The sequence below is a fragment of the Artibeus jamaicensis genome, unplaced genomic scaffold (assembly GCF_021234435.1).
Source record: "Artibeus jamaicensis isolate MK-2021 breed Jamaican fruit bat unplaced genomic scaffold, CSHL_Jam_final contig_700, whole genome shotgun sequence".
NCBI lineage: Eukaryota > Metazoa > Chordata > Mammalia > Chiroptera > Phyllostomidae > Artibeus > Artibeus jamaicensis.
In genome coordinates this window covers 7,868,329-7,891,656 of record NW_026521930.1, presented here as the reverse complement: position 1 = coordinate 7,891,656, position 23,328 = coordinate 7,868,329, and the positions used below count along the sequence as shown (strand labels likewise).

The window sequence follows — 23,328 nt, the reverse complement described above, 5'->3', positions numbered from 1 at the left end:
TTTAAAAAGCTGGCTTTTTTTCCCAGATTTGTTTTCTGTGGAGTATGTGAGATTTCGGTAGCAGAGAAGAGAACTTCTATAGGGCAAACATCCCTTCAAATCAGTCACAGGGGAATTTGTACCAAGTTCCTCAAGAACATGTAGAGAAAGAAAAAAATGGAAGAAATAAATTACAAGATGCTTTCTCTTTTTCTTTGGAGCGGTCATGTGGGTTTGCTGCGAAGCATTTCCCCAAAATGAGTCAGTAGGGAAAGAGATGGCATACAAGTTCAAGCTGACCTGCGTCATCAAATAGCACAAAATAGCCCCTGTCCACCCTGGGGACCTTTTGTCCCTGTTCCAGCCCATTTCCACAGGCTGCTGTAGGCTGAGGAATCAGGTACAGCAAAATTCAGTCCCTAGCTGTGACCCTTCTTAGTTTGTGTGGTGTTTCAGCCCGCTGAGCCTTGGCTTCTCCACCCGCAAAGTGGGAGCAATTGCATCTGCCTCACAGGGTTTGTGGGATAAAACAAGGTCCCCTAGGCGCCTACAAAAGGTAAAAGAGTAACAGTTGCAACAGCGGCAGCCATTCTCTCATCCCTCTTTAGACTGCTGGGTGTGAGTTCGCTACACTTTTTTCCCTGGCTTCTTTAGGGTCTACCAGAAACAGCCAACCTTCCCATAGGCCTCTGGTTTGTCAGCAAGACGAAAAATCTCTTTAGAATCCTTTTCTCTATTTTCCTCTTCAGTTCCCCTGTGTTAATAATGGCTGTGCCGCCCTGCTGCCCGGCCCCCCACCCCCACCCCCACCCCCGTGGCTAGGCGTTCCCGTTCAACAGATGGGCAAAGGGAGGCACTCAGAGAGGGGCTGTGACATGCCCTGAAGATGGTTTCTCAAGAGCGTGGAGACAGAGTCCTGCTCCCTGCAGCCTGGCAGCAGGGGCTGCATTCACAGGAAACACGGCTGAGGAGTCTGGGACTGGGTCTCAAACTCAGGCCTCTACTGGGCCAGGCAGGCCGTGTGCCTAAGTGAAGCAGATGAGGCTGCAAACTCTGGAGGAGGGGCCATGGTGGGTTCTCTGCCACCGCCTCTCCATGGGACCTGGGCCCTTAGTCTCTCTGAGGTGAGAGGTGGACTCGCAGGACCAGCAGGCGCCCAGTCCAGTTATGGCGGCGCCGCACCACCACTCTGAGCCTCAGTGTCCGTATCTGTGAGAAGTGGTGGCTCAAGGCTGCTCTGCCTGCCCTATGGGTCATGACCTTGAGGCAGATGTTAGTCACCCTGGTAACCTCAGGCTGCCCTGCCTACCTTAAGGGTCATGACCTTGAGGCAGACGTCACCCTGGTTGCCTGGAATGTATTCCCAGCAGGTGACCTTTGGACAGCAGTGTGCCCTGTCTGGGGGCTGGGCTCCCTCCCACTTTTTTCTCACTCTCTCTGGGGAGGAGCCAGCTGCTCTGTGGGCGGGGCCGGTGGGGAGCTCTCACCACATCCTTCTCTTCCTCCTCCTTCCTCTCTACCCTGCACACACTCTGGGCCAGGGGTGGCAACCACTGCCTCTGAGAGACCACTGGTGTCTCTGCTGCCGGATTGATGGGCTTGGGTTCGAGGTCTGCCTGCTTCTCCCTGAGTGTAATTGGCAGCCTGCCTGTGTGTTGGTCTCTGTGTGTGTTTGTCTGGCTGGCCTCCTGACTGTTCGCTTGATTTCTCCTGTCTGCCTGCCTGCCTGCCTGACCAGCCCTTGCCTGCTGTTTGTCTATCCTGGTGCAGCCGATTGAGCAGTCCCTGACTCACAATGACTACCTTCTGTCCACGTGTGACCCCTTTGGGGTATGACTGACCATTGTGTGGCTTGCCTGCCCAGAGCCCAGCTTCTGTCTGTGCAGGTGACAGGCCATTTGCCCATCTGGCAGGCGGTGGGCTCCCATCCCAGACCCCTGCCTGTTCTCTCAGACCCTCATCCCCCACCCTACACCGAGCTGCCATCCCTGGGACCCCACTGGATTGCCCCAGACACCTGGAATGGATTTCTGAGGGAGAAGCTGGACTAGCAGGTAACTGGGCTCTAGCTACCTTCTTCCCTTGCCTGCGAGGGAAGGCACAGAAGGTCCTGTGCCCTCATCACGGCTGGAGACAGCGACTGAGGCCAGCAGGTTGGGCTGGGGTCTCTTGCTCGGCCCGGCTCAGGGAGACTGGAGGGCCCTTGCGTGGGTCTGCTGGAGGCCTGCGGACCTGGGGCAGCCACACGGCTGAGGTGGCCCCAGAGCTGTCTGTGGAACCAGCCTCCAAAAGGCGAGGGGCTAGGGAGGTGAAGCTGGTTCCAGATGGAACATGACTCAACAGTCCCTGTGGTACTGGGCAGCTGCCTGGGCAGGGGGACACGGGTGTGACTGTATGACCACTGCTTGGGGGCCTATTTTGGGGGGGTGGCAGGCATCGACTTTGTGCCAGCCTCTGTGTTCTAGCTCCTTTATTTTATGTAATCCTTCAACACAAGTTGGTGTGCCCATTTCACAGATGCAGAACTGAGGCTCTGAGAGGTAGAGTGATTTTCCCAAGGTGACTCAGCCAATATGTAGCAGGGTAAGCAGGTGACTCGAGGGCTGGTCCTGCCCGCCACACGCTGTCTCCTCATCTTCTCACGAAAGCACAGGGAACCAGCTGATGGTGAGCAGCACACTGGTTCTGCATGTGGTGCATGAGGAGGAGCGGGAAGTGCGGGGATGGGGGCCCAGGCCAGCCTTGGAGGGCGCCGTGGTTTCTGACTTGTGAATGGAGAGGAAGGAACCGGCAGACGCGTTCCTGCCGGAGGAGCTGGGGCAGAAGGCACCGGAGTGGGGGCCAGGACCTGTGGCAGGGATGGCAAGTGGCTGCTCAGGGAGCAGATCACCGGGGGGGGGGCAGCCCTGGGGCCTCTCTGGGGCCGAGTTCCCCTGGGGGAAGTGCAAGGGTTTTAGAAGCACATGGTAAAGTGGGGAAAACCTGGTGCGTTCAAAATCCAGCCGTGCGACTTCCTTGCTGGGCAAGCTTGGGCAAGTCTCTGCACTTGTTTTAGCTGTATAAAGCCACAGTGTTCTCATCTGTAAAATGAGAACAAAGGTGGCTCCATCCTTGTGGGACCGGTTGTGAGGACTCAAAGTTATAAAAAGATGAAAACTGCCTGCTGGAGATCTTCCCAGGGAGGGAATTTGCATCACGAGGGACCTGGAGCTCAGGGAGGAGAAGGGCCACTCTCTGAGAGCAGCAGAAGGTGCAGGGCCGCCCTCCAGAACCCGCAGCCTTGCCTCCCTCACCCCCGGGGTCTGGTGCTGCTGGCATGGGCGCTCAGCCTGCTGCAGGCACTTGGGGTCTCCCATAATCCTCCCAAGCCGGGGGAGACTGTGGCCTCGTTGGGGCCCCTTCACAGTGGGCCTGTGGCTCTGTGGGGCGGACCTTGCCTTGGGCCCACTGTGACCGTAAGATGCAGAGGTGGTGTGGACCCCCAGTTTGTCTGGCAACAAGGCCACAGCCCGCTGGACAGGACAACATAAAAGTAAGACATAGTCCTCAGGCACCTCCTGAGAGTGGGCATTGAGTCAGGGGGGCTGGGCAGACCCCAGAGCATCAGCCCTGATGGCCTGTTCCCTGTGGTGGGCTCAGTAGAAGGCCTGGTACTGCCCACCCCACGCCTGGCAGGGCGCCTGGGTCCTTAGAGGCCCTCAGTGGAGGAAGCTAGGAGCCCTTTTATTAGGAGGTGGCTGAGGTGCAGGGCCAAAACAGTGGGGCAGACGAGGTGAAGGCTGAACCCTCAGCTGCGCTGCAGGCTGGCGCCTCCCCAGAGTAGTAGAGAGCCGGGTTAGAGCCCCTAAAGGCTGTGGGCAGCGACTGGAGGCATGCTGGGTGCGGAGGCCGGTTCAGGAGGAGGTGGAAAGAGGAAGGCAGGCCACCGGAGATTTCGTGGGCATCGACTTCTCTGTAGCATCACGATCTTCCTGGTGCCCGGTTTAAAAAAAGAAAAAAAAGAAGGAAGAGCACCCTCCTTCCACAGCCAGGGAGGGGAGCCAGTGCCTTCATGGTCAGGTGGGGGCACCGCACCGGCTCTCCAGCACACCGCAGGCTGTGAGGTGGGGCCTTGGGGTAAGCGGCACCCGGCTGTGGGTCCCGGCTCCATCACCAGGTACCTGTGTGATCCTGAGTAAGCCACTGGCCTCACTGGACCCCAGCTTCCTCATCCGTTACATGGGAATAAGAACGCCTCCCCAGGCTGGTTGTGACATCTTGTTCAACACATTTTCATTGCACACCTACCGTGTGCCAGGCACGGTCCCGGGTCCTGGGGGTGCCGTGGCACCCAGGCAGACGGAGCCGGCCGCGGTGAGGCGGAAAGGGCACTGCAGTGGCTCACAAGAAACAGTAGCTGTGGTGTTTTGCTTTCAGTGTTGTTGGCAATAATCATCCTGTTACTAGCTAGGATACCTGGCAGGTGCTAAACCCGCAATACATGAAAGCTTTTATGATGATTCTACTCCCCACTTCACAGGTGGGGAAACAGAGGCTCGGGAAGGGTGGGGTTCTCCAGGGCCCCTCAGGCAGTCATTCACAAGCAGAGGGAAGAAAGCTGCAAAGACAGGAGAACAAGCGCTTGCCAGCAGCCCCGTCCTCTTGTGCCCCTCCCTTACCTGCCCTTCAAACTGGAGGGGTGGGGGAGGGAGGGGGAGGAGCCCCACCTCCACCCCAAGACTCACAGGTGCCATCCCCCTACTCCTATCCTGGCACCCAGCCAAAGGGACTTTTTATGACAGCTCAAACGAGAGCTCTGAGTAAACTTGGAAATTCTGAAGCAACCTGAGAATGTTCACTTCCCCGGGGTGTGGGCAGAGGACACCTGCAGCAGGAACCCAGCCTGCTGGTCCCCACCGTCCCCAGGGAGGGTCTCATTATGCAAATTGTCTCCAAGGAGGTGAGGCAAGTGCACCAGAGAGGCTCCCTCCTGGGGCCCTGGCTCCTCCTGGCTGTGCAACCAGGGGCAAGACTCTGGACATCTCTGGGCCTCCATTTCCTCATCCGCCAGAAGGCCTGATGATGTAGCCTGGGATTGGATGTGCAAACTTTCTCCAGGGCAAATCAGTCCCATTCAGGCTATTTGTCGAGGGCCAGGGCCAGGGCAGGCTGGTGGGGGCCTGCTGGGCAAGGTAAGGATAAGGGCAGGTTGCCAGACCTGCTCCAACCCTCCCCTTGTGGCCTCAAGAGATTTTAGTTTAAAGCATTTAAAATTTTTCTGCCTTATAACCAGCCCCTCCTGGACTGGGGAAAATAGAGCTGGAGTGAGATGAGGCTGCAGGAGCTGAGAGGGGTTGCCAAGCCTGGGTGAGGACTGCACCATGCACCACGGGGTGGTCAGACTGCACCAATGCACCATGGGGTGGTCAGACTGCACCATGCACCACGGGGTGGTCAGACTGCACAGGCAGGGGAGGTTGCTGGGAGTGGGGCAGCGCTTCTCAGCGAGGAGAGGCCACACAGGCTGGGAGGAGTGCCAGCAGGGAAATGCTGTTGGGGTGAGAACGGGCCTCACGGACAAGGACTCTCGGCCGGGCTAGGAGGTGCGAGGGAGACCGAGTGCTTCCATGGGCTCAGAGGCTGTGCGCACTGGGAGGGGCAGGCTTTAACACCAGTGTCCCAGCGTACCTGCCTTCAGACCCAGCATGCACCCCTCATCACTGGCAAAAAACAACAGTAAAAGGAAACTAGAATTACCCGCACACCTATGGTGTGCTCAGCACCTGTCTCCCACCCCGTCAGCCAGGCCAGGGCACAGGGCACTGCCCCTGTTGTAGAGATGAGGGAAACTGAGGCTCAAAGAAAGGAGGGGATGCGCTCCCCATCCAACTGTGAGTCAGCGGTGAAGCCTTCTTTCTGATCGTGGGCCCCCTGGCTGGTTCTTCTCCAGACTGAGAGCTCCCCTTAGGCACGAACAAGCTGCTGGACCCTGGTCAACCCGTCGTCCATCCAAAAGTTCCTTGTCACTACTCTGATGACAGCAGTCACAGTCACTCAGACCCTGGGAATGGAGGGTTCTGCCCGGGGTGGGGGGAAGTTCCTGGGGACTGTGGTGAAGCTGATGGGGAAACCGAGACCTTTCGGGGGTTGCCTCGGGTCGCTCCTTGTATGACTGAATGAAGGCCACAGTTCTGAGCCTCCCGCACTCATCCCCATTCTGCTTCAGCTCCCCGTTGAGTGCCTGCTGTGCTCCGGGCCCCATTCCCTGCACCGGGGTGGTGGTGAGCAGCGCAGGTAAAGCCCCCAGCCTCTGGGAGCGCTTGCTCCGCAGCAGAGGTGGGTCACAACTACAAAAACAAGAACATGCGCTAGACTGATCCTGGCCTTACAATGGTGAGGAAGGAGACAGACAAAGTGTGTGTGGCCCAGAGAACTGCGGCACAGACCAGACCCATCTCAGGCGGAGCAGACTGCTCCTCTGAGGAGGACACAGGAAAGTGCTCGAGGGGTGGGGGTGGCAGGTGCAAAGACCCTGAGGTGGGGGAAAAGTTGGAGCCTTGGTGCTTTGATCCTCATCAACTGCATAAAGGTCCTCATTGCACAGAATGTAGGAAAGAGGAGTCAAAAGCAGCGAGATTTAACTCTGAAGTATAGTCTACAGAGGATTTACCATTGAGGTTAAGTTTCAAGATCGGTTAGGATAGAAAGCGTACTCTTTCATTTAGTCACTCATGTAAGGGCTTGCAGCACCTTACGTGTCATGCACTGGTCAGCCACTGGGGATTCAGCAAGTAACCGAGAAACACATGGCCCCTGCTGGGGTGTGGCTCAGAATGTCACCAGCAACACCAGGAGCCGTGTGCTCTGGTGGAGGGACAGACCCCAGAGGAAGGAGTGACTCATACCCCTAGGGGAGGTCAAAGGCTTACGAAGGAGATGACATTTGAACTGGGTTTTAAAGGCTGAGCAGGGGGCTGACAGTCAGCCAAGGTGGGTGGAGAGTGCCCGTGGCTGCCCGGCGCGTGCAGGGTGAGTGGGAGGCTGGCACACCTGGAGTCCAGGGCCAGCACTGCAGGGTGGCAGGAATGCTGGGGGGCAGGTCCTGAAGTCTCCTGAATGTTGGGCTAGGGAATTGGGGGTCTTCACTGAAGGGCAAAGAGGAGCCACAGAAAGTGGTGGTTGGAGTGGGATGGGGCCACTGCTGCAGGCGGGGTCAGGGAGGAGGCCAGTTGGAGGGAAGGCGGGCAGAAGTCCTTGAAGACCAGGGGCGAACCAGGAGCCCTTTCTTCTGTGTTCCCTTTCGGGAAGTCCCTCAGTCTCAACACTTCTCCTTCTGGTGAGCCGGTGGGGAGTCCCTCGTCACCCACCCATTTCTTCTCGGTCCCTATGGGAAACGGGTCGTTCTACTTCGCCACACTCCTCACCTTTCACTTTCAACTCCCAGTCCCAACCTGAACACACTGGAGATGGGGACTGGCTTGAGGAACAGAATGGGTCCCGTTCCTGAATCATCGGCGAGGGAACGAAGATACAGAGAAACCAAGAATGTGTGTTCTTTCCAGTTTGGGGTGGTAGTAAGCGGTGCTGCTGCAGACAGCCTGGCGCACGCCTGCTTGTGCGCGCGCGCGCGTCTCTCCGGTGCGCCGTCGGGAAGTGGAATTGGCGGGCGGTCTGGTCAGCCGAAGTTTTTCGAAGGGGCTGTACCAGTTTACACTGCCACCAGACAACTGTGTCAAGATTGAGAGTTCTGGTTACTCCGGCTCCTTCCAAGTGTTAGGAAGAGTCTGTCTCTTTCATTTTAGCCATTCGGGGTCGATTGATGTGTAATTGTGTCACACGGGTGTAAACGTGCATTTCCGTGCTGAATAATGATTTTGAATACCTTTACATATGCTTCTTGGCCATTTGGATGTCCTTTTTTGTAAAGTACCTGTTTAAGCTTTTCGTCTACATTTTTGGAAAGTTTTTATTTGTTGATTTTACAGAGAGGGGGTGGGAGAGAGAAATATCGATTCCACTTCCTTGTGCATTCATTTGTTGATTATTTTTTAAAAGATTTTATTTATTTATTTTTAGAGAGAAGAGAAGGGAGGGAGAAAGAGGGGGAGAGAAACATTGGTGTGTGGTTGCCTGTCACGTGTCCCGCACTGGGGACCTGGCCCGAAACCCAGGCCTGTGCCCTGACTGGGAATCTAGCCTGTGACACTTTGGTTTGCAGGCTGGCACTCAATCCACTGAGCCACACCAGCAGGGGCCTTTTTGTCTATTTTTTTAAAATTGACTTTTGTGTTATTTATTATTGTTTTGTAGGAGTTCTCTATATATTCTTGGTACAGATAAATTTATATGGATATGTGTGGACATATGCATGCATATAAAATTATTATGTAAAATCATTACATATATAATAATTATACATTACATACAATATATAATATATAATATATTATATATAATTGTATATTATATATAAGAAAAATGTAAATTATATATGATTACATAAAATTATATACCAGATAGGTAGAGGTATAATATGATACAGCTATAAGTATAGATATAATCTCTTCCCATTTCTTTTTTTTCCATTATCTTTAGTTGGATGAAAATTCTTAATTTTAATGAAATTCGATGTATCTGTCTTTTTAAATGTCTAGAGCATTGTATGTGCTGTTTACGAAGAGTTGCTTGCCCTAAGGCCACAAAAATACTATACTATGTCTTCTTCTAGGTGCTGTATTGTTTTGCCTTTCACACAGGTCTACAATCGACCTGTAATTTATTTTTACGTAGGATGAGAAGTAGAGCGTCGAGATTTATTTTTTCCATGTGAAAATTCAATTAAGCCCGCCATCATTTTTTAAGATGGTGTCTGGCCCACAGCTTTGCAGCGGTGCCTTTGCTGCAAGTTAAGTGCTGTACACGTGAGTCTGTCTCTGGTCTGTTCTTTTTCATTGGCTCGTATGTTCCTCCTCACAACAAGGCCGTATTTTTCTTCCAAGTTGTCTAAACTATTCTCTGCTTTTTGCATTTCTATGTAAATTGTAGAACTAGCTCGTCAATTTCCACCAGAGAAAATATTGCTGGGGATTTTTTTGAACCTTGGGTTTACATTGAAACTTTAGTTTAATTTGGAGAAAATTGGCATTAAAAAAAATATGGTCAGTCATCCCTCAAAGCCACGGGTGATTGTTTCCAGTATCTCTTGTGAATACCAAAATCCAGGGATGCTCAGGTCCCTTATACAAAATGGGATGGTATTTGCATATAACTGACATTGGCACAGTGGTGACAACATGGTATGCCTGCATATCCCTCCATTCTCTCCAGCCTCTGACAGCCTCCGTTCTAGTTTCTATTTCAAGTTTCTATTTCAGTGAGTTTCCTTACTGTAGATAGTCCATGTAAGTGGAATCATGCAGTGCTTGTCTTTCATCATTGGCTTGTTTCACTTAGCATAATGTCTTCAGAAATCATTCATGTTGTTGCATCTGGCAGAATTTTCTTCCTTTTTAAGGCTAATTTTCCACCATGTGTATACAACATTTTCTTTATCAGTTCCTTGGTTGATTATCTTAGGCTGCTTCCACATCTTGACTATTATGAATAATATTGAAATGAACATGGGTGTGCAAATATTTCTGAGATCTTGTTTTCAATTCTTTTAGATACATACCCAGAAATGAGGTTGCTGGATTACATGGTAGTCCTATTTTTAATTTTCTTAAAGAAACTCCATACTGTTTTCTATAGCATTTGCACCATTTTATAATCCTACATCCTCACCAACTGAGTAGGCATCCTAACTGGTATGAAGTAATAACTCATTTTGGTTTTGATTTGCATTCTCCTTATGATTGATGATGTTGAGCACCTTTCAGTACACATATTAGCCATTTGTTTATCTTTGCAGAAATATCTATTCAAGTCCTTGCCCATTTTTTCAATTGGGCCTTTTAAAATTTTGTTATTACTGAGTTATAGGAGTTCTTTATAAATTCTGAATATATTCAATGTAGGGTTTGCAAATATTTTCTATCTTACTGTAGGTCACACTGTCATTCTGTCAATTGTTGGCTCCGCTGCACATACATTTTTGAGTTTGATGCAGTCCTAATTGTCTATTTTGCTTTATTGCTTGTGATTTAGGTGTCACATCCAAGAAATAATTGCTAATCCCAATGTCAAGAAGTTTTTCCCTATGTTTTTTCTAAGAATTTTATGGTTGCAGGTCTTACAGTTAGACTTTTAATCCATGTTGAGTTAACTTTGTAAATGATGTAGGATAGGAGTCCATCTTCATTCTTTTGCATGTGGATATCCCGGTTGCACCAACACCATTTGTTAGAGGCTCTCCTCTCCCCCTCGTGCAGTCTTGGCGCCCTAGACAAAGACCCTTTGATCATGTGTGCAGGGTTTATTTCTGGGCTCTCTGGTCTCAATACCTATTTTGTCTCTCTTTATGCCAATACCTACTTTGATTACTGTGGCTTGGTAGTATGTTTTGAAATCAGGAAGTGTAAGGTCTTCATTCTTCTTTCTCAAGATTGTTTTGGTTATTTGGGGCCCTTTGAGGGGCCCAGGAAGTGCTTCTCTATTTTTTCTATTTCTTTAAGTAATGCCATTGGGATTGTGGTAGAGATTGCTTTGTATATTTAAAAAATACTAAGTCTTCCAATCCATGAATATGGAATATTTTTCATTTATTTGTGTCTTCTTTTATTTCTTTCAGCTGTTTCTTGTATAGTTTTAAGTGTACAAGTCTCACCTCCTTGGTTGTTGGGAACCGCTCTGCCTGGTTTCAGGAGTTGTAATTGCCTCCCATGGCTAAGGCTGAGTGAGCGACCTCCGGAATGTGAGCCACTAAGGAGACAAAGCTTGTCTCTGGCAGCAAACACTGCTTCTGCTTACTCCCCTGTCCCCAGTGCATGGTCGGTTAGTCAATGATGGGTAAGACCCCTCAGAGGAGGGTCAACCTAAGCCAGACACGTCACTCAGGAGGCCATCATGGAAGGACTCAGGGGGCTGCAACAAAGAGGGAGCAATGAACCTTTGCCCCCAGCTATTCTGACATAGCCCGAGTCCCCATGTCCTCGGTGAGAAGCGCTTCCTGGCTCTAATCCACTTAAGCCTGAAAACCTGTGACTGGGGAAACAGTCCAGCCTCTTGCCAGGCTAGAGTGGAATCTGGAGTGATCGGGCATAAGAAAGAATTCCTAAAAGTCCTGTGAAATCTGCTCTGCTACGAGTGCTTTCATTCATATGATAAAGGTCTGAGCAGGAAATGAGTATGTCTCCCAAAGTTTCTGCAACCCCCTTTCCTGACAGACACTGACTCAGACTAAGCCCTCAGATTTCTTTGAAATGTTATCTGCTGTTTGATCCTTACCACCTGTATTCCTGTGTATTACAACTCAATAAAAGCCATTGAGGAGGGGGCTCCTGGCCTTTCTCCTCTGAGAGATTGGCCACCTCTCGTCCCCAAGCAGATCATGTCTTGGGAGATTATTTTCATCCGTGGCAGATGGGGGGACTTGCTGGCAAAGTTGCTCCCACACTTCGTTAAGTTTACTGCTAAGTACTTTATTTTTCTGATGCTGTTGTGAATGACGTTGTTTTTAATTTACTTTTGCTTTATTCATTGTTAGCATATAAAAATGCAACTGATTTTGGAGTGTGTATTTATAGTATGCCACTTCGCTGAATTCATTTATTAGTCCAACAGGTTTATTATGTGGAATCTTTAAGGTTATTTATATATATATATAAGAATATATAAGGTGGCACCATCTGTGAACAGAGATAATTTTACTTCTTCCTTTCCAACCTGACTGCCTTTTATTTCTTTTTCTTGGCTAATTGCTTTGGCTAAGATATCCAGTATTATGTTAAATAGAAGAGGTAAGGGTAAGCATTATTGCCTTGTTCCTTATATTAGAGTGAGAAGTGTTCATTTTTTTAATTTCTTTACCAGTGAGGTAAAGAATGGGCTTTCATTTGTGGCTTTTATTATGTTCAGGTAATTTTATTTTATTCCTAGTTTGCTGAATGTCTTTATCATGAAAAGATGTTTTTTGTCAAATGCTTTTTCTGCATCATTTGAAACAATCATGTCAGTTTTGTCCTTTATTCTGTTAATGTGGCATGTTTTTGTATGTCGAACCATCCTTGTATCCCAAGGTTAAGTCCCAGTTGTTGATGGTGTATAATCCTTTTTCATGTGCTATCGCATGTAGTTTACTAGCATTTTGTTGAGGATTTTTGTGTCAATATTCATCATGGATATTGGTCTGGAGTTTTCTTTCTCCGGCTTTGGTATCAGGGCGGTGATGGCCTCATACAATGAATTTGGAATTCTCCAGTGAAGTCATCTGGTCCTGGGGCTTTATTTGTTGAGACCTTTTAAAAAATTATTATTATTACTGATTCAATCTTCTTCCTAGTTATAGGTCTGTTCTGATTTTCCACTTCTTCATAATTCAGTCTTGGTAGATCACATGTTTCTAGGAATTTATCGTTTTCTTTATACACAATCAAGTTTGTTGGTGTGTAATTACTCATAGTAGTCTCTTATAATCCTTTTTATTTCTATGGCATTTGTTCTAATATCTCCTCTTTTTTCTGATTTTAGTTATTTGAGCCTTCTATCTTTATTCTTAGTTTAGCTAGTCTTGTCAACTTTGTTGATTTTTAGATATACAATAAATTTTTATATTGACTTCATATCTTTTAATGTTTTTGAATGTTGAGCCATCCTTGTATCCCAAGGTTAAGTCCCACTTGTTCATGGGACAATTATAATTTTAACAATTATAATTTTAATAATTTATCTGTTGGGTATCTGAAATTTTCCATACATTCAATCCTTATATTATTCTAATTCTTATAGTTTTCTAGTTTTTATACATTTATTTCTTTTTCTTGCCTTATTGCACTGACTAGGACCTCCAGGACAAGGCATTCTTGCCTTTTTCCTGATCTCAGGAGTAGAGTTCATTATTTGTCCACTAGGGATGATATGAGCTATGTATGTTGTGTGCATGTGTGGTCCTTAACAGATTAAAGAAGATTCCTGGTTTTCTCAGAGTCTTTTAAAAATTATGAATGGGTGTTACAGTGTATTAAATGTGTTTTCTGAACTTATTGAATTTCCGTATAAATTTCATCTCTATTCTGTTAACATGGTGAAATAGATGACAGTAGTCTCCCCTTATTCACAGCGAATACATTTCAAAACCCCCAGTGGATGTCTGAATCCACAGACAGTACCAAACCATATAAATACTATATATACTATGTTACTGTGTATATACATACCTATCCTAAAGTTTAATTTATAAATTAGAAACAGTTATAATTGTTAAACAATTATAACAATATGATGCAATAAAAGTTGTGTAAATGTGCTCTCTAGCTCTCTTCCAAAATATCTTATTGTAGTGCAGTCACCCCTCTTTTGGGGATGATGTGAGGTGATGACATCTGTGTAACCCTCCCTTAGTTGCTGTGCGTGGCCCGGCGTCACCCATTTCAGGGGTCTTCGTATCATCTTAGTGCTTCCAGGGCAGCATGTTGCCCTGGGGCAGAGCACACTCCTGTCCACGTCTTCCACCCACAGATTGAATGCCTTTCCCATCTGAACTAAGCACTTATGTAGTCCCTGTGGCTGTAACTTCTGCAGTGTGAGGTGTGACAGCAAAACTAACGTAAGTTTCTTTTTCCTTCTTCACAATATCGTGGGCAGAAGATTTATTCTTACTGTAGATCTTGGCAATCTCAGCATATGATTTGGTTTCTTATTAAGTTTAGAACTTTCACTTTTTAATTTAAAAATATTTATTCACTTATTATTTTTTAAAGAGAGAGGAAGGAAAGGAGAAATAGAGACAGAGAAACATCAATGTGTGGTTGACTCTCATATGCCCCCAACTGGGGACCTGGCCAGCACCCAGGCAGGTGCCCTGACTGGGAATCGAACCAGTGATCCTTCGGCTCACAGGCCAGCACCCAATCCAAGGAGCCACTCCAGCCAGGGCTCACCTTTTTATTTACAGGAAGCACGCATGGCTTCTCTTGGGCGTGTCTGAATTGCCAACATCACTGCTCTTGTGCTTCGAGGTCGTCACTAAATAAAACGAGGGTGACTTGAACACAAGCACTGCGACACCATGACGGTGGATCTGACAACTTCTGAGAAGCCCGAGTGACTAACACGCGTAGCACGTAAAGCACGGATACGCCGGACAGAGGAGCGATTCATGTTCTTGGTGGGGCAGAGTGGGACAGTGTGGGTTTTTTTTCACACCACTCAAAATTGCACACGGTTTAAAGTGACAAATTGCTTATTTCCAGAATTAGTTACTTACCATTTTTTCTGGACTATAAGACACACATTTTGCCACATTTTTTACTTCGAAAAAATTTTCCCTATTTTCCTCCTCTAAAACATGGGTGCATCTTATGGTGCAGACCCTAGGCGCACCTCGGTTTTAGAGGAGGAAAATTAGGGGCAATTTTTTGAATAAAAAAATGTGGTAAAAAAGTGCGTCTTATGGTCTGAAAAATGCAATAATATTTTCAGACTGCGGTTGACCATGCATAAATAAAACCACAGAAAGCACCCTGGCTGGCATGGCTCAGTGGATTAAACGTGGGCCTGTGAACCTAAAGATTGTGGTTCAATTCCCAATCAGGGTATATGCCTAGGTTGCAGGCCAGTTCCTCAATAGGGAACATTCAAGAGGCAACCACGCACTGATATTTCTTTCCCTCTCTCCTTCCTTTTCCCTCTAGAGATAAATAAATTTAAAGCTTTAAAAAATCTTTTTTAAAAAGTGACTTGAAAAAATAAAACCACAGAAAACAAAACCATAGAAAAGAGGAAACTACTATCCTGACTTTCAGATGTTGAACTAATCTTGCATTCCTGAAGTATACCTCATGTGATAATGGCGTATTATCTACCTTGGCATATATTATTGATTTATTAATTTTTTGCTTAGAATTTTTGTATGTACATTTATTTGAGCAATTGACCCATAATTTTATTTTCTTATAGTGTCAAATTTTGGTATTAAGTTTATGTGTTTAATTTGAGTATTTAGTTTGTTTACATTTAATAAAAGTACTAATGTGTTTGAGATTAAGTCTATCATCTTGTTATTTGTCTTCCTTTTGTCACATCTATTCTTTGTTCCTTTTTTCTTCTTCTTTGTCCCACTTTTTCAGAGGAGTAAAGTTTTAAAAATTATTATTCCATGTTTTCTGTCTATCACTAGTTACACTTCCCCGTGTAACTCTTTTAGTGCTTAGACTAGAAATGACACATTTCTGGTCAAGATGGCAGCACGGGGAAACACAGCTTGCCTTATTGCACAACCACATCAAAATTACAACTAAAATAGAGAACAACCATTACTCAGAGCCATCAGAAACCGAGTTGAATGGAGGTCTGACAACTACAGAATTAAAGAAACCACATCCATCCAGACTGGTAGGAGAGGTGAAGACACAGAATGAATTGTTCCCACAGTCACGTGTGGTGCATAAAATTCAGGAGAGATATCTCAGGGGCGAGGTGTCCCAGCCCCACTCCAGGCCCTCAGCCCGGGGTTCTAGTGCCAGGAAGATAAGTCCCCATAACTTCTGCTGGCAAAAACCAGCAGGCACTGAGTCAGTGGGAGAACTTCTGGAGTCCCAAGCAGTTCCTCTTAAAGAGCCCACACACAAGCACTTATGCAGACGCACTCCCACTGAACTCTAGCGCCACTGGGATAGCAGCCTGAGAAGCACCAGTGGCATAGAGGGAGGAACTGGAGTGTTCAGCACCCAGACGAGAACTGGGGAACAGCTTCTCCCATACAGAACAGTGGGCAGAAGCTATTGTCCCTTTTCTCTCTCTTCCCACTGAACCACAGCACGAAGGGCACATTGTCCCTTTTCTGAACTCTCCCTCTCCTGAACCACAGAGCTGGCAGGTTGGTGCCATAACTGAGACTCCATCAACCTGGCTGACACTGTTTACCCTGCTTTGGAGATCCCCTGAGACTCCATTCTACCCAACTTATAGGCCCACTCAAGCTGCTTTTCCACATGACTGACTGGCCTTGGATTGTGTTTCACAACTTCCTAAATCCTCTCAAACAAGGAATGGCCAGTTTCAGTGGGCCACCAGCCTGTGTACTTCTTGCTAAGTGACTCCAGGCCAGGCACTAGCAGCAACCAGCCTAGATTCACAGCTTGGCTTCGCCTGGGAACCTCCAAGCCCAGCACAAGTAGCAGCCATCTCGTATTGCTCTGTAGCTCAAAGAGAGTGACCCCAGGCAAAACACAGGTGAGACCTTGGCCTGCACCGCCCGGGAAAACCCAAGGCCAGAACACCCAGTGGACAGCTGCAGACCACGTCGGAGCACCAGCACCCTGCCCCCACACAGCTGATCCTCCATGTAGGGCAGAGGGTGGTGGTCAGTGGTCACAGCCTGTCCTTGCAGACTGGCCTGGGCATATCCTTCCCATTGACCTTCCAGCAGCAATCAAGTTTCAACTGCAAGAGGAGGGGGTACTCGACCCACACAAAGGGCACACTACAAGTACCCAGCTTGGGTGAGAGGGGACTCTGTGCCGCTGGATCCTACAGGACACCTGAAAGGATAAAGTCAGAGCCATTTGCTATCCTGGCACCACTTGCTGAGCAGGCCTGTGACCTTGTAAAACGTGACTCCATTTCATTCTTCTGAGCTTGTCCCCAGGGCTGGACACTACTGGGAAGCAAGAACAGAATGTGACTAACTGCTCCCTACAGCCACAGGCAGAAGATAACACTGGAATAAACTGCAGCCTCCTGTTACAATACCCGAACAGCCCAGGGGCCTCACAACAGCAAACCTCCCACCCTTTTAGATCCAATTATAATCCAACAAAAGCTCAAAGCCCCCACCTCTTAATGCTGGTGTATCTCTCCACACTATGCTCCTCTCCTTTCTAGGAGGGTGAATAAACACTTTACTCTCTACACTTTCTTCTGTTTGTGAATTCTTTCACAGCCTACATCACCACCCACCCTAACAACACATACTACATTGGGCCACACCACCACGACAGGGAATCATAGCAGCTCTACCTAAAACATAGAAACAAACACAGGGAGGCTGCCAAAGTGAGGAGACAAAGAAATGTGGCCCAAATGAAAGAACAGATCAAAACTCCAGAACAGGAAATGGAGATAAGCAATCTATCAGATGCAAAGTTCAAAACAGTGGTTATAAGGATGCTCAAGGAACTTAGTGAGGACCTCAGCAGCATTAAAAAGACCCAGTCAGAAATGAAGAATACACTAACTGAAATAAAGAACAATTTTCAGGGAAACAACAGTAGAGTGGATGAAGCTGAGAATCAAATCAATGATTTGGAACATAAGAAAGCAAAAACAACCCATCAGAACAACAAGAAGAAAAAGAATCCAAAATAATGAGTATAGTATAAACAGCCTCTGGAACAACTTCAAGTGGTCCAACATTTGCATCACAGAGGTGCCAAAGAGCAAGAAAAGAAAGAGCAAGAAACTGGAAGTCTATTTGAAAAAATGATGAAAGAAAATTTCCCTGATTTGGTGAAGGAAATAGACATGCAAGTACAAGAAGCACAGAAAGTCCCAAACAAGATGGATATAGAAAGAGGTCCCCTCCAAGACATGACTATGGAGAATCATGGATATTGAGAGCGTTTTGATGGTTGCCAGATGGGAGGGGAGTGTGGGGGAATGGGTGAAGAGGTGAGAGGATCAAGAAGTACAAATATGTATTCACAGAATAGCCACGGGGAGGTAAAGTACAGCATAGGAAATGGAGAAGCCAAAGAACCTACGCATGCCCCATGGACATGAAGAAAGGTGTGGGGATTGCCTGAGGGAGTTGGGGGTACTGGGTGGAGGGGCACAAAAGGAGGAAAAAACTGGCAAAATTGTAATGGCATAATCAATAAATTGATAATATGTATTGCTATTTTTGGAGTCTGTCTTATGTTAGCATCTCTATCACTTCCCAGTTAGTGCGGTGACCTACAGCTTTATTCACTCTTTCTTACCTTTGGGGTATCATTATCATGCATTTTAATTCTGCATAGAGTTTAAACTTCATAATTGATCATGATAAGATTATCATTATTACTGTTTTAAGCAATTGGTATTCACCTTTATTAATACTCCGTATTGTTTTTTATTCCCTCCTGTGGTACCTTGCTTCTCATCTGGCATTCTTTTTCTTTTGTCCTAATAACTCATGTTAGTGTATATTTTCATGCAGGTATACCAGTGACAAATTCTATCAGCTTCTTTTTGTCAGAAAATATGTTTATTTTGCTTTCATTAAAAAATTTTTAAAGATCTCATTTACATATATAAATTGCTCTTTTAAAGTGTACAATTAAGTGGTTTTTAGTATGTTCACAAAGTTGTGCAACTGTTACCACTATCTGCCTGCACAACATTTTCATCTCCAAGAAAAGCCTATGCCCCTCAGCAGTCACTCCTCGTTCCTCATCCGTCCGAAGCTCTAACCCCTGGCAACCACTAGCTACTTTCTGTCTCTACAGATTTGCCTATTCTGGACATTTCATATAAACGGAATCAGGTAATACGTGGCTTTTTGTTTCTGGTTTATTTACCCTAGCATAAATATTTGAAACTCATCCATGTTGCAGGATGTATCCTTACTTCTTTCATTTTATGGCCAAATAATATTCCATTGTCTGGCTGTCCTACATTCAGTTTGCCCGTTCACCAAGAGATGGAAATTTGAGTTGCTTCAAGTTTGGGGCTGATATGAATAATGCTGCTGTGATCCTTTGTGTACCAGGCGTTTTCTGTGGGCATGTTTTCAACACTTTTTGCCATATACTAGGGTCAAATTGCTGAGTTATGTGATAACAGTGTACTATATTAGCCTTTACAAGTTTATACTGAGTGGCTGTAAAATTGTTTCCACAGCAGATGCACCATTTTCCATTCCTAGCAGCAGTGTGTGAGGGCTCCACTTTCTCCACACCCTTGTGCACACTTCCTACTTCCCTTTTTTTACAATAATAGCTGTCCAGTTGGTATGAAGTGGTACCACACCGAGGTCTTTATTTGCATTTTCTTTGTGACTAATGATACTGGCTATCTTTTCACGTGTTTGTTGGTCATTAGTGTAGCTTTCTTGGAGAAGTGTCTACTCAAATCTTTTGTGCATTTTAAAAACTGGGTTATCTTTTGGATCTTGATTTATCAGAGTTCTTTTCATATCTGAGCACTGGACCCCTAGAAAAATATATGATTTGCAAATATTTTCTCTCATTCTATAGATTGTCTCTTCATTTTCTTGATAGTGCCCTTTGAAGAGCAAAAGTTTTAAATGTGAAATAGTTCAATCCATGTGTTTTTTGGTTGCTTGTCCTTTGGTGTCATATCTAGGGAACTCCAGCGTTTGGTCATTTATTTGTTTTGTTTCATTTTGTTCTGGGGGGGAAGGCCTTAGGAATTTTGTATGCAAAATTATATAACCTGAAAACAGAAACACTTTACTTCTTTTCCAATATTTACTTCTTTCCCTTGACTTGTTACAGCCCTGGCCAGGACCTCGAGTGCAACGTTAATCGACGTCATGGGAGCGGCCGTCCTTGTCTACTTTATCAGAGAGGGAAAGTTTCAGGTTTTCATCATTAAGTATGATGTTACCTGTGGGGTTTTAGTTGATTCCTTTATCATATGGAGCTTAACTTCTTTTTTTTTTAAAGGTGATTTTTGCTGGATATAAAACTTAAGTTGGCATTTAAGTATGTATGTATTTGTTTTTAATTTTTTAAAAGATTTTATTTATTACTTTTAGAGAGGAAATGAGATGGAGAAAGAGAGGAAGAGAAACACCAATGTGTGGTTTCTTCTCACGTGATCTCCACTGGGGATCTGGCTCACAACCCAGGCATGTGCCCTGACTGGGAATCGAACCGGTGACCTTTTTGCTTCACAGGCTGGTGCTCAATCCACTGAGCCACACCAGCCAGAGCTACCTTTATTTTTTTTTAAGTTTCCCTATGATATGTTTAGATGTGGTTTTCATTGTATTTTTCCTTTTGGGGTTTTGTAGAACTTCTTAAATCTGTGACATAATGTTTTTTCCTGGTTTGGGAAAATACTTAATACAATAATCATCTCTGTTACCGCTTCTGAGTAGTTCTTTCTCAACTCCAAATACATGTATTTTAGACCTCTGCACCACATCTGATATGTCTCTTTTCTGTGTTTAATTTTTTTTCTGCATACTTCAATCTCAGTATTTTCTATTGACCAATTTCTCAGTTTACCAATCCTTCCTTCCAATGTTTCTAATCTGTTGCTAAATCCATTAATTTAGTTTTATAAATTTTAGTTATCACATTTTTCATTTCTAGGGTTTCTGCTTTTAAGTAGATTTCATGTTTCTGGGGGAAGTTGTGAGCATGCTAACCATAGTTATTTTAAAATTGTAGCTGAGCATCATTTTCCGAATCACGGATGTGTCCATGTCCATTGCCTCTTTTTCTCTTGTTTTTTGGTCATTCAATATTATTTTTTAAATTTTCCTTGTTGATTTAAGTGAATGCTGTACATTGTGTATGAAAAATATAGAGGCTTTGGATAAAGCTAACTTTTTTCAGACAGGTTTTAATTTTCCACTAGCAGACATACAGCATATAGGCAGGTCACCTGATGTCATCAAGACTAAACTGCTGCTGATTTTTTCTTACTCTCAAGGCGTGACCTCTCATGAATAACTGGGTATTTACCAGGGTCCATCTTTCTTGTCAGGCCTTGAACTTCAATTCCTCCCTTAGCATTGTGAAACTGCCAATATCTCTTAGCTTCTTAGCTTATTATCAGATGCTCTCTGCTAGGTTTCTTGGTATGCAACTCATTTGTAACGACTTAGCAGATTACTTGGGAGAAGACTGCGTACTGAACTTCCGTGCATTCTCCCTCACTCCGCAACTTTAGCCTCTCAAGTCCTGTCAGCTGGGGCCTCTCGCAGCGTCCGTCCTGCTTGGCAGCTGCTCTCGGTGGGGATCAGTCTGAGACCAGCTACCCCGTGAGAGAAGTGGAAGTCCCCGTCCACATCTTGGTTTACAAATGTAAGATTCACTTACATTTGAAATGTTATGAAGCTCTGGCCAGTGTGGCTCAGTTGGTTGGAGCATCGTCCCGTAGAACTAAGGGTCGCAGGTTTGATTCCTGGTCAGGGAACATGCCTGGGTTTCTGGTTCAGTCCCTGGTGGGGATGCAAGCCAGAGGCAAACGATGGATGTTTCTCTCTCACATCAGTGTTTCCCTCCCTCCCTTCCCCTCTCTAAGATCAATGAGCATGTCCTTGGGAGAGGAGATATATATAAAAGAGCCCTCGCTGGTGTGGCTCAGTGGGTTGAGTGCTGGACTGCAAACCAAAGGGTCACCAGTTTGATTCCCAGTCAGGGCACATGCGTGGGTTGCAGGCCAGGTCCCCAGTGGGGGGCATGTAAGAAGCAACCACACATTGATGTTTCTCTCCCTCTCTTTCTCCCTTCTTTCCCCTCTCTAAAAATAAATATATAAAATATTGAAAAAAATTTAAAAGATAAAAAACTTACCATGTACTCTCTTGCTGGCTCTGCCTCTGACTTTAAAAGAAAAAATAAATAGATAAAAAATAAAATGTGAAATAGTACGATATACAAAAAGATATAAAGAATGATATAGAATGTGGGACAAAAGTCAGTTTACAGTTGTTCACATGGGAAATAATACAATAATTAATAAATAATAACACAAGAATAAGCTCGTCTCTGTGTTTTATGCACTCACAATGTAAACCCACTTTTGCCCCCTGTAACGAACACCCATGGTCTCGGCGCTCGGTTTTACCAAACTGCTGAGACCCTCATCACATCCCTCCTTTTCTATACTAGTTGAAGTTTGATGTCTACCATTCTCTTGAAATTCTCTATACTTTCATGACACGTGTATGTTTCCCTAGGGCAGCTTTACATGGTGACATGGTGTTAAGTGTGACCTTGACGGTGTTCTTTTCTAACTAATGTTTTTTGTCATTTTGTTTGTGAGTCATTTGTCTGGCATGAAGCTGCGATTCATTTTCACGTTGAACGATTACCCCCAAATCTACCTTTCCATGTTAATGTGATGGGTATTTAGGCTGTTCCAGTTTTTCATTATTAAAGCCAACGCTGCTATAAACGTTTCTGCACGCGCTTCTAGTGCACGCGTGGCAGAGTTTCCTCCGTCGTGTCCAAAGGGGCAAAACTGCCGGGTCTCAGGGCAAGCAGCCACTCAAGTTAACCCCATGGAACTCAACGATTTTTCAGACCAGTTGCTTCCATTTACATTCCCAGTAGCTGTGAGCGAGAGGCACCTTTCCACAATGTCCTCGGCTACACGTGGTGTCCTCAGACTTTTGGTCTTTGCCAGCTGATGAGATTGAATTGGTGTGTCGCTGTGCTTTCTATTTGCGTTTCTGTTGACTGTGAAGGCAGGACTTTGCGTTCTCCAAGGCACCCACTTAGCCCTGATTTCCTGCCCCCAAGCTTCTCCATTTCCCCAGACTCTCCCGAAATCTGGCCAGCTTTCACTCTGCGTTCCCACCAGCCCAGAAATCGGTCCTCGGCACCGGAGCCTGGTGGACAAGCAGCACCTCTGCAGGGCTCCGCCCCCGCGGGCTGTGCGGAGTGCTTCGCCTGCAATGGCGCGCTTAGAGCTTACCGCAAACCTGTGGCAAAGGGTAGTGCCCCCCACCTTATAGATGAGAAAACAGCACGAGAAGGGTTGGGGACCTGCCCCGGGACACCCAGATAGGACCTGGCAGATGCCAAGCCAGGTGCCCTTCACTCCGCTGTAGGAGACCCCAGAGGCTGGGCCGCTGCTGCAGGGCTCCCACGGCAGGAAGCCTCAGACCTTCGCTCGGGAAGCTCGGCCTGGTGGTCGGGTGCGCATCGGGCAGGGAGCTGCTGTCGCCCTCGGGGGAGTCAGCCCGACGGGAAGATGGGAAGAGCCGCTAGGGAGTGGATTCCGGGCAGGGGTTCCTATTTTGGTGAGCGGGAGCACTGGGAGACGCCTGCCATGTTCAAGGCTGCGTTGCCCAGCGGTGAGTGGCTTATTTTAGATGGCGTCAAATGTCCGGGACCCTTTTCTACCTTCTTTCCATCCTCTGCTGATGGAGGGGGTGAGAATCTCAGTGTGGTGCTAGTATGTCTTAAGCATCTCTCTGACACCCTTCCGTCCTTTTAAGATAAAGGCGAACAAGATCTCAAGTCCTGAGAGTCTTAGGCAGGGGGTGCTATTTTCTTAAAATGAAGTTACTGTCTTTTGTTTTTCTTG

At 46.4% G+C, this 23,328-nt stretch overlaps 1 protein-coding gene across 2 annotated transcripts in view; it reads left to right on the top strand.

The window, feature by feature from the left end:
* The first annotated feature begins 1,943 nt into the window (after positions 1-1,943).
* IL21R (interleukin 21 receptor) overlaps positions 1,944-23,328 on the top strand; it is a 38,085-nt gene continuing 16,700 nt past the window's right edge. The window contains exons 1-2 of one of the 2 annotated variants that reach the window (XM_037140014.2): positions 1,958-2,033; positions 2,497-2,646. In XM_037140014.2, coding sequence (XP_036995909.2) covers positions 2,644-2,646 — 3 coding nt within the window. In that variant the 5' untranslated portion in view covers positions 1,958-2,033; positions 2,497-2,643. Of the gene's footprint in view, positions 2,034-2,496; positions 2,647-23,328 lie in introns of both variants that reach the window. The other variant, XM_037140015.2, reaches the window with a different exon arrangement.